A 17535-nucleotide genomic window follows, 5' to 3' on the forward strand; every position below is an offset into this window, starting at 1 on the left:
CCAAACTCGGTCAGTCACTGAGGAGGAGGCGGGGCGCGGGAAAGGGGGCGCGGCCTCTGGGAGGAGAGCGCGGGGTGGCCCCGCCCCCTCCTCTCGGCAGGGCGAAGAGGGGCGGTTTAGCCTGGCAGCGGCAGAAGTGGAGCGGCTCCCTTGCGCGCTGGTGGGTGAGAGAGAGAGAGGAGCGGGCGGCTCGGGCATGAACGGGGCGGCCCCGCCGATCTTCGACTGCAAGGAGCGCGCCCTGCTGCTGGGCGAGAGCTTCGAGAGGCAGCCGCGCTGCGCCTTCCACACCGTGCGCTGTGAGTGAGGAGAGCGCGCCAGGGAGTGGAGCCACCGGCTGGGAAGCAGCAGGGGCTGCCAGGCAAGGAGGGAGGGAGGGAGGGAGGGAGGGAGGCAGGAGCCTCGAGCCCGTCCAGGTTGGCGTCGCGAGGTGGGGAAGAGTTTGGGTGAGGAGAGCTGGCTCCCTCGTAAGTGAACGCCCGACAACTTCACAGCTGGTGTATATGTAATAACGATGGGTGGTAACTTGCTCATCGCCGTCGTCATCATTGCTATTGTGTTGGAAGCAGGAAGGTTGGCATCTGTTTGGAAAGGAACCAAAGTGCTTCATCTAGAGCTAAGTCAGAAATTTTGGAAGCGACGGGCACTTTGGACTTGCTGCGGGAATTTATTTTTTTTGGCCGGGGGGGGGGGAATTGTTTCCGCAAATACCACGAACAAATTGAGGGAAAGAAGCTGTCACTGTGTCTACCATTGTAAGAGTTCAAGAAAGGAATAAGGCTTTTTTTAAAAAATAAATAAATATGCCTTTATTTGCTCAATATGATAAAGCTCCATACTTTTAAACCTATCAGAAATATTAAATTCAGCATCCAGTGACATCCAGTGAACTTTAAAAACCCATTGTATTCTTAAAAGGAAAGAAGAAAACCAAAGGTGACCTGTCAAATCTAATTGGAAGGTCTGCATGGAAATGGGGAGATCTGAGGTATTTTGGTGTGTTTGGAGAGAGGAGGCAAACGGGATGAGTAGAGTGCCTAGATATTGCCCAACGACAGTCTCTACCACAACAATGATATAAAGATGAGCATAACTATAGGTTATTGTGAGTTTGATTAAAAAAAAAATTAAGGCAAGAGACTGTTTAAGGTCTTGCAGCTAGGGAATATAAAACAAAGCCATGCACTTCTTTTTGTAGATGATGTATATTTGTATCTCATGCTCATGAACTCTTCTAAGTTCACAGAGGAGCAAAAGCCAGGCACTCACTCTCCGAAATCATGGCTTCCATGCTCACTAGATGTAGGCAACATTTAGTTTTCAAATATCTAAATATTTCGTGCATTTGTGGCTTTTAATGAATTTAAGTATCACTCTTCCAATGGAGCTCAGGGTAATACATGCAACCTATAATATAAGTATTACAAACACAATGCTAAAAGGAGATCTTAGCAACTCATTAAAACATAGCTGCATTTACACTACAATCTTTTACATGCTTATTTGGAAGTAAGCCCAATGGTGATGGTGTTTACTCCCTTGGAAATTCAAATAGTACTGTATGGGTTTGAATTGGCTTTAAAAAAGACCTGTTAATTTGGAGTTGAAGCTAGTTCCTAGCCATGTGGAAGTTTGAGATCTATTTATTTAAAACCTAAACACTTTGTTACAGTGTCAATAATTAACAGGCTTAGTTAACAGGGTCAAGACCAAACTGGCAGTAACAAGTGTATTTTTAGTATACTATTATGAAATATTTCAAGAAAGCAGTAAGTTATTAAAGCAAGCAAGCAAACAAACAAACAAAGAAAGAAAAGTTATGTGTCACATTGTCCTGACCTCACTGGGTGTCAGCAAATTCAATATTTTATTTTACTAATGCCTATGGTAAGTCAGAAACTTTTGGTAGATCCTGTTTCTTTGGACTATAATAGAATGCAGAAGGCTACAAAATAGGAAATAAAGCTGAAACTTAATCTTTTAGAGCATTACTGTGTTTCACTAGAAGGATTAAAATCACTATATATGTAACTATTGAGAGTTCTACTTGTTACAAGAATTTGGAGTAATTTCATTTGTACTTGGGCAATATTTGTCTTTAGGTCTGAAAGTTCGTGAACCTTAGTTTTCCGTTATTTTCTCTTGAAAATTAGGTGCAAGTGAATTTCAGTGCTCTATTTAAAAATCATTCAGCATATCTTGGTGAATTTGTACAGCTCCTACGTGTGGTGAATCTATGATAGGTATTAAGAAAACCTTCTGGTCTGTGCACATTTTGCAGTCTTTTGGATAATACTGTAACTGAATGTGGCAGACAAACTAGCATTAGAAAAGATATGAACAGAATGATCCAGCACCCTCACCTTCGCCTTGTGACAGGATCACTGTTTAAGGGAGTACAGTGGTACCTTGGGTTACATACGCTTCAGGTTACAGACTCCGCTAATCCAGAAATAGTACCTCAGGTTAAGAACTTTGCTTCAGGATGAGAACAGAAATCGTGCTCAGGCAGCAGCAGGAGGCCCCATTAGCTAAAGTGGTGCTTCAGGTTAAGAACAGTTTCAGGTTAAGAACGGACCTCAAGAACGAATTAAGTACGTAACCAGAGGTACCACTGTAGTGAAAAACATGACCTAATATATGTAACTTTAACTTTTTTACTTAGATGATTTCAAACCAGCCTCCATTGATACATCTTGTGAAGGAGATCTTGAAGTTGGTAAAGGCGAACAGGTGACAATAACTCTGCCAAATATTGAGGTGAGATTTGCTGTTCCCTTTGAGGGGAGGAGTCTAGCTGATTCTTAAACTGTGGCACTCTTTTGTAAATACATGAAGAATGTGGCAATAACATATGCTATGGTTGTGCCGGTATGAAACCAATATATTCTACTTCACATATTTACTGGCTGGATGGGGAAATCCACCTGGGTGGGGTATAAATCATCATCATCATTTCATTAAAATGCAGTGGTCATACATTTGGAAGGCACAGCCAATCAGAGTTCAGCAATGAGGAAGGCATATCTGTACTGTTCACTTTATTGATTCTTATCTCCTTCAACCCTGCCACACACACTTTGGGTAGCTTTGACACATGGGTAGAGCCATCCACCTGCCAATCATCTGATGGCACAATAACATCCATTCTTGCAAAATGCTTGGCCTCCCAGACGGCACTAGGGAGTTCCTGATGGAGACCTTTCTAGGGCAACTGATCCCAGTGGGGCTCTCTGTCGATGAACCCTGCTTGCAAAGGAACAATCGGAGGATTACTTTAAGTTCCTTGTTGTTTCTTTTGAACCACATCCATACCTGCCCACTTGTGATTCCCAGTACAGTAACTGGTATTCAGAGGCATACTGCCTCTGACAGTATGATGCCCGGCATGGGACAGGTGGGAGGAACAGCTTCACAGACCAAATTGGGACCCATACAGAGCCTGATTAGTTCTGCGGGCTGGAGTCTCTCCACCTCTGATGTATTGATACATATTTTTGCTGTTATGTTGTAAGCTGCATGTTTCATATTTATGTGGAAAAGAAGCCTTGTCACCTCCCTGACCTGTTCTTCATTTTCCATTAATTATTTCTCTTATTCACACTAGTATTTGGCCAAAAACAATTTTGTGGTGTTTATAATCTTTGTTTCATGAGAGATGTTTGCATTTCTCAGATAGGAGTGACTTTTTTGAGGCTATGTTGTGAAACTTATGATGAGATAGCTTAATGTTCATTTTTTTAAATATGCCAAAAATATTCTCAGTAAATAATTGGCAGGCTAGAAAGCTCAAATGGTTGTGTTAAAGTGATCAAAATGGATTGGGAAAAGGCTGTATGCAACCCTGACAACAATAAGCACAGTGTTCTGTGATAGTTTCGCTTTTCCCATATTCTGGTATAGATTTTAAGAACAAAAGATGAAGTATAGTTCAATCTTTGTTGGTGGTGATTGATGGTTACTGGTGCCAACAAGCACTTGCTTTTTTATTACCGCTTCATAATTGATAGAATATGTTAATAAAGGAGTTGGTTGAAATTTTATTTGGTTATATGACAGGTTAGGAGAATGAGTCAGCTTTCAACTGGATGGAGTTCAGCATCTTAAGAGGAACCTTGAAAGAACTAAAAAAGGGAAAAAAGCCACTTGGTCAATGAAAAGTCAATCCATTTTCATATTGAGACTGCATTTTGTAATAAATCTTGGAGTCCTGCAAAATCACTGTAGCAAAACTGGCTTCATTCTCTGCCTTCTTATAATAATGAAATACATGCTGTTAGCACAGTGTGTTGTGAAAAGTGCAGGATTTTAAATCATGAATTAGACTCTTTAAAAAAGCAGTTCTAGAAGTGCCTGTAGTAGGAGTAATTTTCTTCTGATTTAAAATAGGGTTCTACTCCACCAGTAACAGTTTTCAAAGGTTCCAAGAAGCCATACCAAAAAGAATGCATCTTGATAATTAACCATGACACTGGAGAATGTAGACTAGAGAAACTTAGTAGCAATATCACTGTGAAGAAAACCAGGTGGGTGGAAAATTGGAAACACTCTTGTTTTCTTACTCATTATGAAAATTCCATAGTAAAAGCAATTTTGTCTAAATTAGGAAAAAGAAAAACTGACTTCTACTTTCTTTTAAGAAAGAGACTGAAGCAATGACCCAGTTCACATGTAACACTAAGCCAAACCATGGCTTTGCACAAGCATGCATATGTGTGAGCTCCCAGAATGAAGCTCATGGCTGCTGCACTCCTCCCCCTGCCCTGTTGCTATCATACTACCTGGGGTTAAGCCGTAGTTTGATTTGACAATAAGTTGAAACTAGGGCTTGTGGCTTGTCTCACTCCAGACAAACCAGAATCTGTAACCAAGGTTCTTGATTTACTACTCCTGGTTTGTCTTGTGACCTAGTTCTTTAAGCCTATTGATTTCAACTCAGAAAGTAACATTGGATATCATCACCCAGTTCAATTTGTTTGCATTTTTGGGGTGGTGTTTGGAGAACATTTCACTGGAACCTGCACATTTGTTAAGTACTGCACATAAGAGCTTTCTTATTATCCATCAAAAGTGGTGAAAAATCAGTTCTTCTAAAACTACTTGGAAACAAAAGAAATGGCTTTATAGACTTCACAGATACAACTTTGTTTTTCAACCCTTTCATACAGAGGTGAAGGAAGCAGTAAGGTCCAGTCTCGTATTGGGCAACAGCAACAGCTAATTCGAAATGCAAATAAGATTCCAAATAGTGTTAAATGTTCTCCACCAAAAGAGAAGATGTCTCCACCACCTTCTCCTATGGATGATATTGAAAGAGGTAAGTTGTAATTGAATCTCATATTGTTCAGAGTCTTAAATTATTCTGTAGTTTGAAGGTTTTGAGGTTGGAGTCCATGACCTAATTTTCATTTATGTGGTAAGCTTGTCTAGTCTTTGCAGCTCACATGACTGAATTCTTCCCTCTCACTCCCTGCCCCAGCATGTAGAGGAATGCATAATGGTGGGAAGGTTCTAACCTAGCTGTTCCCTAACATTCCAGTTTTCTATGTGAAGGAATCGTTTTTTTCTATGGAGGAGGATTCAACTACAGGAGCCAATCCTTTGTAGTCTGAAGTGGTACAGCCCATACTTAGATTTACCACCTCAGCGAGAAATATGCTTGTGTTGCAGTTTTTCTAACCCTATATTGTCTTGAAGTAATGAATACCAGGCTCCAACCAGCCAATGCCATGTCTCTTTCACAACAAAAGTGGCACAGTCAGCTTTTGAATTAGCCCTTTAAATATGGTAGCTTTCAAAAGTTTTTACTCTTCTGCTTTTTACACAGAAGGTGGTGGAGGATGGGCAGAACTGACCATCCCTTTTCCAGCTTCTCTTAGGAATAAAAAGCAGGCCAGTACAAATATTTGCAGACTAGAAATGCAGAAGGCTGGCAGAAGAGGTATGAAGTACTCCCTACCTCCTCCTCCAGCTGTTTGGTTTTTGTCCTGAGCACAGGAAGGGGTTTCACCTCCTCCACATCCAGCATAGAAGTGCAGCAGGCTGGAAGCAAAGAAATGGATCACTCCTTCTCTTCACCACTAGTTTGTCAATGGATCCCCAGGTTGAAGTTTTGCTTCCTGTGTGTCCAACAACCAAATGCAATGAGCTGGTGAAGGATGGATTGCTCTGTTCCTCTTCCATCAGCTTGCTTCATTTCTGTGTTGACTTGGGAAGAAAGGGGTTTACTTACTCTACAACCATTATGGATAGCTCAGCCAGTAGAGCATGAGACTTTTAACCTTGGGGTCATGGGCTCAAGCCCCATGTCAGACAAAAATTCTTGCAATGCAGGGGGTTGGACTAGATGACTCTCATGGCCCCTTCCAATTGTATGGTTCTATTGGATAGAGTGTCTGGCCATCTATTGAGAGCATACAAATAGTTTTAATACTACCTGCTTCCAGTTCAATAGTTGTTAACTAAACTTAAAAGAAATTGTGTGAAGAGGTATCAGAAGCATTTGCAGTCTTGTATTTTAGTGACTATCAAGGCTTGCTTACATAAGGCTTCGCTCTCTTTATGGATGAATACATTCAAATAAAAGTGGTTTCACAATCATATATGGAGAGCCCATCCCTTAAAAAAACAAAGACGTATGAGTGGAAAGAAGTGTGACAGAAGTCCTTGTGGGATGGGTAACTAGAGCAAATATTAATGTTTTGTGTTATCGCTGATGAGCCCATCAGACCTAAGATTTTGAAAATGTTCAGCCATTGTTTGTTCCACATAGAACTGGCTACAGATCCCCTGCTCTGACCTTATTTATCTCTACCATCCTATCTACCACCAGAAAAAGTAGTATGGTATGACATAAAAATGCTAATGACAACAGTGTACTGTTCTGTTAGTGTTGGTCTATCATTTGGGTCTTCCTTCCATCTTAGTCCAATGATTGCTGACAGCTTACATATATCATTAGGTCCCCATTCTCGTCTTCTTCCCTTAATTGCTTGAAATGGTCTCATTTCCTTACCCAAGGTGAACCTGCCGATTACATCATTTTGCTATATGTTGTTTAAGGCAAGCTTAGTCATATATTTTATAAGATTTCTTCATAACCCTGAGGGCAAGATTCTTTTAGAGCATTAACCTAAAAACTTTACAAATTTAAAAAGTATCCTGGTTGCTTAGGTACACCTTTCAGAGCCTTGGGTGACCAGATAACTGGCAATACATGGCTGCCTTAAAATCTAATGTGCACCATGAGGAAAGGGTTATGGGTAATACCTTATTCTGCATGCAGTCACTCTAAATGCTTCTGGTGGCTTAAAAGTAACTTAGTAGAATGTCATACTGTGTTCAATTGGCCAGCTAAACTTCCTGATGAAATGTTGGGGCAAGCAGCAGGAAAGGAAGATGTTACATGTTGAATTAATGCTGGCAGATGGTTGCTCTGTTTATTGATAACTAGGACTGAATCCTTGAGTACACAGTGTAAAAAAATGGAACTTCTCATGCAGGTGTTTCTTTGTAACTATAATGAGAAAATTCTGTCATTTCTTTCCTTGTACAGTTGCTAAAAAGTAGCCAGTGCTGCAGGGGAGGGTGTTCAAGGGCACATGAAATCTGAGAGACTCTTCTAGAAGGGTTGGTTAGTTTGGTTTAAAACTTGTTCTGAGTGACTCACAAAATCCCAAAGCTGTTTTCCCACATTCTAGCAGCCGCATCATTATGCATAAAGCATTGTGTTACCTGATAGTTTCCCATCGAGAAACTTGCTTTTGTGCTAGGGCCCATGACGGAAGCATGGGAACAGTAGCATTACTGAGCAAGTTGCTTTGTGTGCAAAAATGCACTTGCAAATAATAATTATTATGCTGGCTAAACAGTAAGCCCCAAACAGGAGTGCTGTAGCACTTCTGTTTGGAATGACTATAACACAGTACAGGAGCACTACAACACTGGATTTGGGGCTGGTTCAGGATCTGTTATGATGTCTTACCATGGGTCCTTTACTTCTTTAAGTTCTAATATCAATATCTCTATAAATTAGCAGTGCTGAATTTTGCTCTGAGAACAATTAATGTCCAAGTGTTGGCAATTTTTTTAAAACATTAATATCGTATGTTAAAATCTGATATTCTGTAAGCCCTCTTTTAGGATTTCTAATTATACCTTCTTTAGCTATGTCCATAAAAAAATGTAAGGGCTTTACAAAGCAAATACTGAGAGACATTAGATATCTTATGTGTGCATTTCCACCACTATGTGAGCCTGTGTTGGCTGTATTTTTTTCTGAGGCTATGCTATCTTTCGTATTTGATGCCATGGAATGAGCTAGCTACATGGAAGCCACCCAGCAGACTCTGAGCCTAGAATGGTTTTTTTTGCCTATTGTTGTAACAGCTTGAAAAAACACTGGTTGTGGTGGTGGGAGAAGTTGACTAAGGATCAACATGTGGCTGGTGGCAGAAATCAGCTGTCACATAAGCAACTCACCCTTGATAAAAGTGGCAGCTGCTGTGGCCTTAATTTGATTAAAATTTTAGGGCTGCTAGAATAACGCCTGTTGTCTAATGATGTTGTGATACAGCAGTCTGGGAAGCCTGGCAATTAAATTTATCGCTTTCTTCTCCTCCCTACCCTCTGCCCAGTTTGGGAAGGTTACCTTTATACCTAAGGAGTAGAATATTGATTATCAGAATTGATTATTCTGTTTGTCTTCCCGGGAGGCATACATTGTGCTCCTATTTTATAGTTTAAGTTACTATGTGGCGTTAGGCTGAGAGATGGTGACATCAAGGCATTCAGTGATTGTTGAAGAAGTAAAGAAACTTTGAGGTGTGCAGGCAATTATTTATTGAGCCCAATGTGCTTTGAATGGAGTACTTCCTCAGTTGAACAACCAATTGAAACCAATTTCAATCCTCCTGAGAGGAAACCAGGATTTAAACTTGTAGTTCAAGAATGCCCCTGAGGAAGAATTAAATTCTAAACATGCTGAGATCAAATAAATGTTTCCTGTGCAGCTGGAAATTTTCTTCCTTCCTCATTTCTGCAGTTGAGACCTCTCTGCTTCTTCTTTCTTGAGTAGGGATTTCACCCTGGCTCTAACACTATTATACCACACTGACAGATAAATACCGTTCCTTTGCTCACTGTCTTGATGTCACTCCCAAATACTACTCTGAGTTTATTTATTTTCTTAAAATTTAATATTGTGATCATGTAAGTAATGAAGTTAGTTCTTAAATTCTTTCCCCTTCCACTTAAATCTTATTTTCAGAGCTAAAAGCAGAAGCTAAAGTTATAGAGCAGATGAGTAGCTCTGATAGCTCATCTGAATCTAAGAGTTCATCCTCTTCATCAAGCAGTGAAAATAGTTCTAGTGATTCAGAAGATGAAGAGACAAAGCCACCCCTTCCTCTGTCAATGCCACACCTACAGCCTTCGATGATGACTGTCTCACAGCGAGCCTTCCCAGATGTAGATGCTGGATATCACAGAAGTCGAGAGGGCACTGGCCACTTGATGAACACACTGCGTAAGTACATGAAGCAGAGAAGCTTGTGAGATTCATACTTGAGGAATCTAAAAGGAAACCACATGCTTTTATAACTTTCTCATGTAACTTAAGCTTTGTCTGGGTAGAGAGGGTTTGACCTACTGAGGTTTAGATCAGAAGCTGGGATAAAAGCTGTTTTGACCACTGATTGTGGTAAATTAAAGCTTATGCAGTTTACAATGTCATAGATGATACTGACTGCTGCTGAGTTGTATACAGTGGGATTAAAAACCAGTAATTTGTTCTGGAGACATTCAGACATCTCAAAAGGAGTTGCTTAAGCGTTTAGTGCAGTATGGCCTAACTCTCAATGCAATAAAATGCCCAATCAACAGGGCCAGACCAGATTCACTAATAAAACTGTGTCATGTACAGTAGGGGTATCTAACAACTCTCATCATCCCTAACCATTGGCCATGCTGGTGGGCTGGTGGGAGTTGAAGTCCAGCAACTTCTGGAGGGCCACAGATTCCATACCTCTTTCATTTGTGGTTCTGCACCTTTGTTCCTCATGACAAAGTGAGCCATTGCTGTCTGGTAAAGCATGAAGTTGCAGAGGAGGTAAGGATTATCATCACAACCATATGGTAATCCCCATTTGCTTCCCTAGCATTGTATTTGGGTTTTGTTTCAGTGTTGTCAAGGCACTGAGTGTCTCAGCACCCTAGGACCAAAACATCAAGCTCCCACTCTTTCCAGTTCTAAAACTGGAGCTAGGTAGGGAAGCAGAGTATTATCTGTGACATTGCATGGAGAAAGGTTAGAGGTTACCACAATATCTAGCTTAGTATCCAAGCACAGCCTAAAATGGTGAACCCTGAATCATGTACCTTTATTCCATTCTCTGAATCTTAGTTCAGTGTAGCCAAAGCTGCACCACTCAAGCATGGGAGGAATGGTTTCATCAGACTTAGAAGAACCCTGAGCTTTGCAAAACTACTAGGGAATCTTAAAACAACCCATTGAGGACTAGGCATGCCCAATGTTCATGGATCGTTGACTGGGTGCGGCAGGTGGTTTAGAGTGGCTGGGGGAAAAGGATGGAGGAAGAAACACAGTTCTTTCTACCATTGTATCACTGGATAGTATTTTAAAAAAAGTTCTGTTAGTGCAAGGACTTCTGGCTCTTCATGGAACTTCTGCTCCCTCTCTACCCCACAATGCCCCCTAAAACTGTTATTGGTGTTCCCCCACCCCACCCCCTGGCGCGGATTAGGGGGAGGGGAGTTTCCATGTGGCAAAAGGAAATATTTGTGCTAACAGAACTACTTTACTAGATACTATGCGGAAATCGATCTCTGGGCTTGATCGATGGAGCCGCGTTCTCAGACAGCTTTACGATCCCAATCAGTCATTTGCAGCGTCCGGCACGCTTCCTTCTAGCTGCGCACCAAAGTCTGCTGTCTCTTTGGCCACGGCTTAGCAGAGTAGCATACAGCGGTGTAAAACAGTCTTTTTCTCCCTTGCTCCATGCAAGCATACACAGACAGATCCGTCTATTTACAGCACTTTATTGGAACATTTCAGCCCATAAAAGACCAGGGCTCCTTTCAGCCATGTTAAAACATGTCCGTCTCTCTCAAGACACACAGAGAGAACAACAAGAATACAGACTCCTCCCAGACTCCTCCCAGCTTCTACAGCTGACGTCAGAAAGTGACGCACAGCTCAGAACACTTAACCAGTTAAGTTCTGAACTCTCACAGATACAACCACCCTAACTTCTGTGATCTCTATTGCCACTCAACTAAATTTCCTGCAACGTTTTTGTTCTAACTCTTCCAATAAAAAATAAAATACAGCTTTCCAAGCTGGATAATGTTGAAAGATGAGATTTATGTGGCCCATGTGCATAATGCAGAGATCATGGAAGATGCATAAAGAATTTGGACCATGGGGCATTAGAGATCTATGGTTGGATCTCCTCTCCATTTAAAAATATATCTCAAAAATAAGCAGCTGGTGGTATAGAAAGTAGGATCCAGATGGGGACTATGGTATTGGGTGTGGATTTTCTGGTGAAAACTGCCTCCCCCAATGTGCTATTTGCTTTATCTTAATAGTTTTCTTCTAAATATGGCTTTTAATTTGCACCTGAATCCACCGTTTGACGGGAGCTTTATGTTTAGACCAAAGAGACTAATGTACTGTACTGGGAGATATTCACTGCTTCATGGAAAATAATGTTATCTGGAGTTGATAGCATGACTTTTTTTTAAATTTTAGGGAATGATCTCCAGTTGAGTGAATCTGGAAGTGACAGTGATGACTGAAGGTAGTTGACATCATTTCCCTGGATGAAGATGAAAATGCATTTGTTTTGCACTACGTATGAACTGATAATAGACAGAGGAATGTTACCAACTTTGATAATAAAGTTGACTTAATTTTTCTGATGTTGTGGTTCAAGTTCATCAGCATTCTTTTTGCCATAACTTTATATGGCTCTTCCAAATGTTTGGGTTTGGTACTTACTCTTTTTAGCTGAATCCAGAGTTTAGCTTTTACTACCTCCTGTACTTAGAAGTTTCAGATAGTTAACTACTATGTGTAAGTTAGACATAGAGGAAGTTCTTGCTGATACATTTTGGATTGAAGTTTCATTTGAGAACCTATGTCTGCATGTGTATGTACAAGTAAGAGAAAGCAAACAGTTGAAACCCATTATATTTTTATTTCTTACAGCTAATGTTGTGAAATAAATTGCCAAACAGCCACATGGCACTATCTAATGTTTTGAACAATACAGCAACACATTTTGAAGTTCCTTGTGTTTCCTAGTTTGCAGTCTCTCACACTAGAGATTCCCCCCCCCCTTTATAATAAACTTGGCTTAACCGAAAGCTTCAGCATCTTGCTAGCTAAATGTAGAATGCTGTGCAACACAAATATGTTTCATTAAAATTCTGTTAAGATCAATGTATTAGTTTTGATAGGAATTCAAGAAATATTAAAATATTTATCATTTCATTTTTGATTACTGTTTTTTATTTGAAACATTTCTATGGATCTTTCCTCTTTATAACCTAACAGAGTGTACACTAAGGATTCTGATTACCTGATTGCAGTAAAACCATGAGCTATTTGAGCTTTGACAGCACAATAATGTGCATGCAATAATTTAATCAATCAAGGGTTTGTTATGGGCAAACTATTAAAAATATAAAGTACAAAATTCACTGCCTCAATAGAACCAATTATTAAGCTTGAAACTATCTACCATAGCAAGACTGAGGAATATGTCAAAATATCTGAATGTTGTCATCTGTTTGGTAATAATTAGTTTCTTCAAGGACCAGGATTGCCTCATAAGAGGATAAATTATACATTCTCTAATGCCCTGATAAAATCTACTGTAGAAGAATGCATGAGACATTTCAATCTCTTGAGTGGGTTGCAAGGACAGCACCTATTGTTCAGGAGAACTTTGGCAAATTTGCCATCTAGGACCTTGAAGAACATAACATTAAAATAAGCCCAGAAAACTGTTGTTCTATATTTGAGTATTGTAAGAAATCTAGATGTGGCATACCTCTGGTAGAGGCATACCAAGTCAGACTTGCTAACCATGGTATACAATGGCTTTTTAGCTGTCACATGTAAATCTTGCACACGCTTATATTTTATCTTCTGTTTACCTCTAGGAAAAAATGGCTAGGAGAAAACGGCCTTGTGAGCCAAATTGGGACTGCTGGCAGGCCTAATTTTTCCCACAGGCTGGAGGTATCCCATACCTGATCTAAAGTAAAACCATGAGCAAAATGAGAAAATGCATTCTGTGAACTCTTGATCATTTTAGCAGGAGAGTTTGGAATGCACAGTACACGGAGGGTTGCATTATGATATAAGGAAAATTAAAGCAAAAGCTGACACATTTCTCATTATTGAAGATGCTGCCTCTCTCTTTAGACTGATTAGTGGGAACACTTTGGCCTTGTCATTCCAAGTTTGCTTCACATCCATCTATGCGGAATCTACTTCATTGGTGGTGGAATTTCTTACAAACAGTGAACATTGCTTGGGAATGTTCCTTACAACTAACACACTAGGTGTCGATTGCCTAGGAAAATCCCGAGAAATTGGATCCACTCTACCTATCTGCTTGCTTCATCTACACACAGCCCACAGCTTTGTGATCATATCACACAAAAGTGGCTATGGATGAAGAAAGGCACCTAAGTAAATAATGTATTGTTGATTTATAGCATTGCTTCTATTTGGCAATTGGGAGTAACCTCCTAAGCTGCTTTAATGGAATTGGTTATAGTATGTCAGTTAATAGACATTTGTCTTCTTAACTGGTGTCTTTCAAAGGCAGTTGCAAACAGCCATGGGATGCCTTGATGCTGCTTATTGCCAGCACCCCCATGCTGCACTCAAAATGCAATACTCTTTCCTCTCAGCAGATGAAGGTGGGGATGTTCTTGACTATTTGGCTTCAAGAATATGCTGGATTGACATGATACAGTTCTCCCACCCTCCCCTTCCACTATTCAGGGGTTAGGTGGGCTAAGCTCCCGAGATAGGCTGAGGAGGGCTGGGGCTTAAGGATGCAGATAAGGTCAGACAATTATAAAGAACAGTATGTCTATTTTCTCTGATAGCATAGCCATAGCAGATTGAGACAGCCAAAGCAGGTGTGGAATTGGACACTTTTCTGGGGGAAAAAAATCCTTTTTTACCTGCTCGAACAACTGCAGATAGACGGGAAGGCATAGCAATCTAAGACTTCTTAGTTGTTTATAGAAGCCCAAGAGAAGTTAGCTTCAACACAGAACAGAAAGCCCAAGAATAATAGAATATGGAAACTGTGTCCCTTGCCCTCTTCCTTTTTTCTCCTCACTTAAAAAAGAGTCTGCAATCAGGCACAATACTGCCCCCCACCTGTTGCCTGTCCGCAGAATAGCCTTTCTATAGAAAATAAAATGTGCCAAATGTCTCTGAACAGCTTGCTTTCTCCTATGCTCTGAGTGTTGTCGCCCTGCTGCATTAACATTGGAAGTTATACTGCTTTTTAAACACTCTTCTTTCTTTCTTTCTTTCTTTCTTTCTTTCTTTCTTTCTTTCCTTTGAAAAATGAATTTATAAATGTTTAGAAGGTGGATTATATAAGTTATGTTCAGGGCAGCATACTAAATGTGGGTAGATAAGTAGTCTAAGAGCCCCTCCACCCTGATTTGTTTGTGCACAGCTTAGGTGGTGGTGAGACCATCTCCAGTCTTCACTGAGCATTTATTCTGATTTGTTGGCAGGGTGGTTAGACCACAGTGAGTGTTTGGCATGATTAGCTTGTGGAGTGTTTACATGTGTTCCTGGTATTCATTCATCCCACGCTTTTTCATGAATATCCCCATCACTTTCAGAACTGCAAGAAAGTTGGGTTTTGTTTTGTTTCTAGAAAAGTGGATTTTGTTGTTCCAGGGCAAAAGAGCACTTAGTTTGCTTTAATTGCACGAACCTAAAGTTCTAGTATGTACTTGAATCCCAAAATGCTGACAGTACTGGAGGCACCATGAAATTGAATATCGTCCCTAAGCAAGTCCAGAATGGTGGAATAGAGGAGTACTTTGTCACGTTTACAAGACTGCTGATATGTCCTACTGGTGGTCTGAATGAAATGAGCTATTACCTGTGTCAATTTGAACATGTTACAGAGAGAAGTGGATGATGCAGCATAAACTGGAATAAAGAGCATCCTATATATAGTTGCATACATTAAAAGAACATGCTAATACACTTGTTTCTTCCTTAATTCAAAACTGCCTGTCTCTTGTGCTTGTTACAGTCCGCTTGTTGCAATAGATATGGCTGGATTCTGTCTTTATACAAAGTGAACGGTATACAAATGTGAGTTTTTGCATGACCACTAATATTATAAAAATGAATTAAGTGGAAGATGTAAAGTTTTTATAGGGAGAGCATAGCTGTTTAGAGTGAAGAACTGCTCAATCAAGTTCCTAAAAGATACAAGGTAATTGTTATCCGTCAGAAAAACATTAGCTTTTGCTCTGGGTGTGTGTGATAATAACATGTTAGATACTCTGGTTCCCGCTTTAGGCCTGCCCAAAGAAACTTTCTTGACGGTAGTAGATAATCCTGTTTAGTAATGCACCATCTAGCTCTAGTGCTTCTGAATAATACAGTAGTCACAGCATATATTTAAAAAGGAGGAGGGGGGAACAATAGGCTGGTTATTGAAGGATTGCTTAACTGCCAAGAAGTATTCTAAGTGTTTGTTTGTTTAATCCTCCTCTCTTGCAATTCATGTCAGATTGGCACATAGTCTGCTGAGCTTCTGAAGACCTCCCTGGAAACTCCCTGGAAATTGTGTATGTGGCATTACTGTTTTGCATATATGGATGTTCAGTATAGTAAATGTTGGCTGCTGGACCATTCTATAATTTATTCTGCCTTAAGAAAAGAAAAAAATCAGACCCACAATAGTTACACAAATGATTAGATTAGATCACAGAATTGTAGTGTTGGAATGGATCATGAGGATCACCTCACTGCAATGCAGGAATCTTTTGCCCAATGTGGTGCTGGAACCCATGACTCTGAGATTAAGAGTACTGAGCTATCCCGCCCTCTCTTAATAAATATGTCTCACACTTCATTGTCTTCCTTATTTCTGCTTGTTGTATGATTTAGGGTTTTGCTGACAGAAGCAAGGTCTGGAAAAGTAAGTCTCTGAGGATTTGCATCCACCTACAAGCCTGCCAAAATGGGAAGGTGACTCACGGTTTCTAGGTCCTGTGTTGCCCATCCCTGTTTCTGATCATACATTTGAAGCGACAGGGACTGGCCACTTAATTACTTAACAAGTGGGTGAAATACACAGATATCTGTAGGAACAAGCATCTCATAAAATGTTCCAAACTCAGCATCACAGTGTTTTGGTTTGTTATAAAAAAGGAGAGTGATCTGCATGGAAACATCAAAGGGGACATCAAAGTTCTTTCCAAATTCAAGGTCACAGGTTTGAAATGAAGAGAATAAGTCAATTAAAGCACAGTGAATGGAAAAAAATAATAATTCCGATTCCCACTGCCATCAATGTCCTCCTCCTGTTGCAATATTCTTGGCTGGCAAGTACTGAGTTCAGCAGTAGCCCCACCCAGCCAGTGTCTAACTGCATCCTTATACCACTGCAATTGCTTACTAATTCTAGTCACCATTCAGCTTTTAAAGTCTTTTTGATGAGCTCAGCGATGCTTGAAGCCTTGCGTATCTATCTGTGCAAGCTGAGCCAATAAAAGGAATGCATTTTCCTACGAAAGCCATGAACAAAGCTTCTATTGATTATGATGGGATGATGAATAACCTAACATAGACAGAAGAAGAAGAAGAAGAAGAAGAAGAAGAAGAAGAAGAAGAAGACTGGTCTGGGCACACTAGCAGCCTGATGCATCAGAGCAGGTCTCCCTGTGCCAGCATTGCATGGAAATACCGCATTCCATACAAGTGTCAGTCGATCCACCTCACGAAAAATATATTGTGGCACTAACAAAGTTACTTGTGGCATTGGTAGCTGTGAAGTAGAGCTCACTTTACTAGATGCATGAAAGAGCTATCCTGAGGTTGCCAATATATGCAGATCAATATTTTGGGTGGTGAGGGGAGCTGGGAATAGTGATAGTTGGAAGCGCATGGTCTGTTACTTCAAATGCAGTGGCGTAGCGTGGGTTGTCAGCACCCGGGGCAAGGCAAGTAATTTGCGCCCCCTAACCCGTGGATTTGCGCCCCCTAACCCGTGGATTTGCCCTAACCCCAGATGTTGCGCCCGGTGCGGCCGGCCCCCCCTGCACCCCCCACGCTACGCCACTGTTCAAATGACCATGTAATTGATCACAACAATGATAACTGGTGATCTTATTAGCTTCGCTATACTAATGTTACATTTATTGGGAACAAGAGAGAGAAACCAAGTCCCCATTGCCAATTTCTACCATTTTGCATGGTCAGTATATTTATCCTGTATACATCTG

General features: G+C 40.6%; 1 protein-coding gene across 1 annotated transcript; it reads left to right on the forward strand.

Annotated features, from left to right (window-relative positions):
• Positions 1-12517, forward strand: EAF2 (ELL associated factor 2). Its single transcript, XM_081875119.1, has 6 exons — positions 1-299; positions 2666-2760; positions 4390-4526; positions 5169-5317; positions 9269-9526; positions 11774-12517. The coding sequence occupies exons 1-6, from the start codon at positions 197-199 to the stop codon at positions 11818-11820; spliced, it is 789 nt and encodes a 262-aa protein (XP_081731245.1). The 5' UTR covers positions 1-196; the 3' UTR covers positions 11821-12517.
• Positions 12518-17535: the final 5018 nt, after the last annotated feature.

This window comes from Podarcis erhardii (assembly GCF_964252035.2).
Source record: "Podarcis erhardii genome assembly, chromosome: 1".
NCBI lineage: Eukaryota > Metazoa > Chordata > Lepidosauria > Squamata > Lacertidae > Podarcis > Podarcis erhardii.

What these genes read in the sequence shown, in the direction of transcription:
- EAF2 (XM_081875119.1), top strand. Translation starts at nt 197, where the DNA reads ATGAACGGGGCGGCCCCGCCGATCTTCGACTGCAAGGAGCGCGCCCTG. An exon ending in CGCCTTCCACACCGTGCGCT is followed by an intron (nt 300 to 2,665) that starts GTGAGTGAGGAG and finishes TTTTTTACTTAG; the next exon opens with ATGATTTCAAACCAGCCTCC. An exon ending in TATGGATGATATTGAAAGAG is followed by an intron (nt 5,318 to 9,268) that starts GTAAGTTGTAAT and finishes TCTTATTTTCAG; the next exon opens with AGCTAAAAGCAGAAGCTAAA.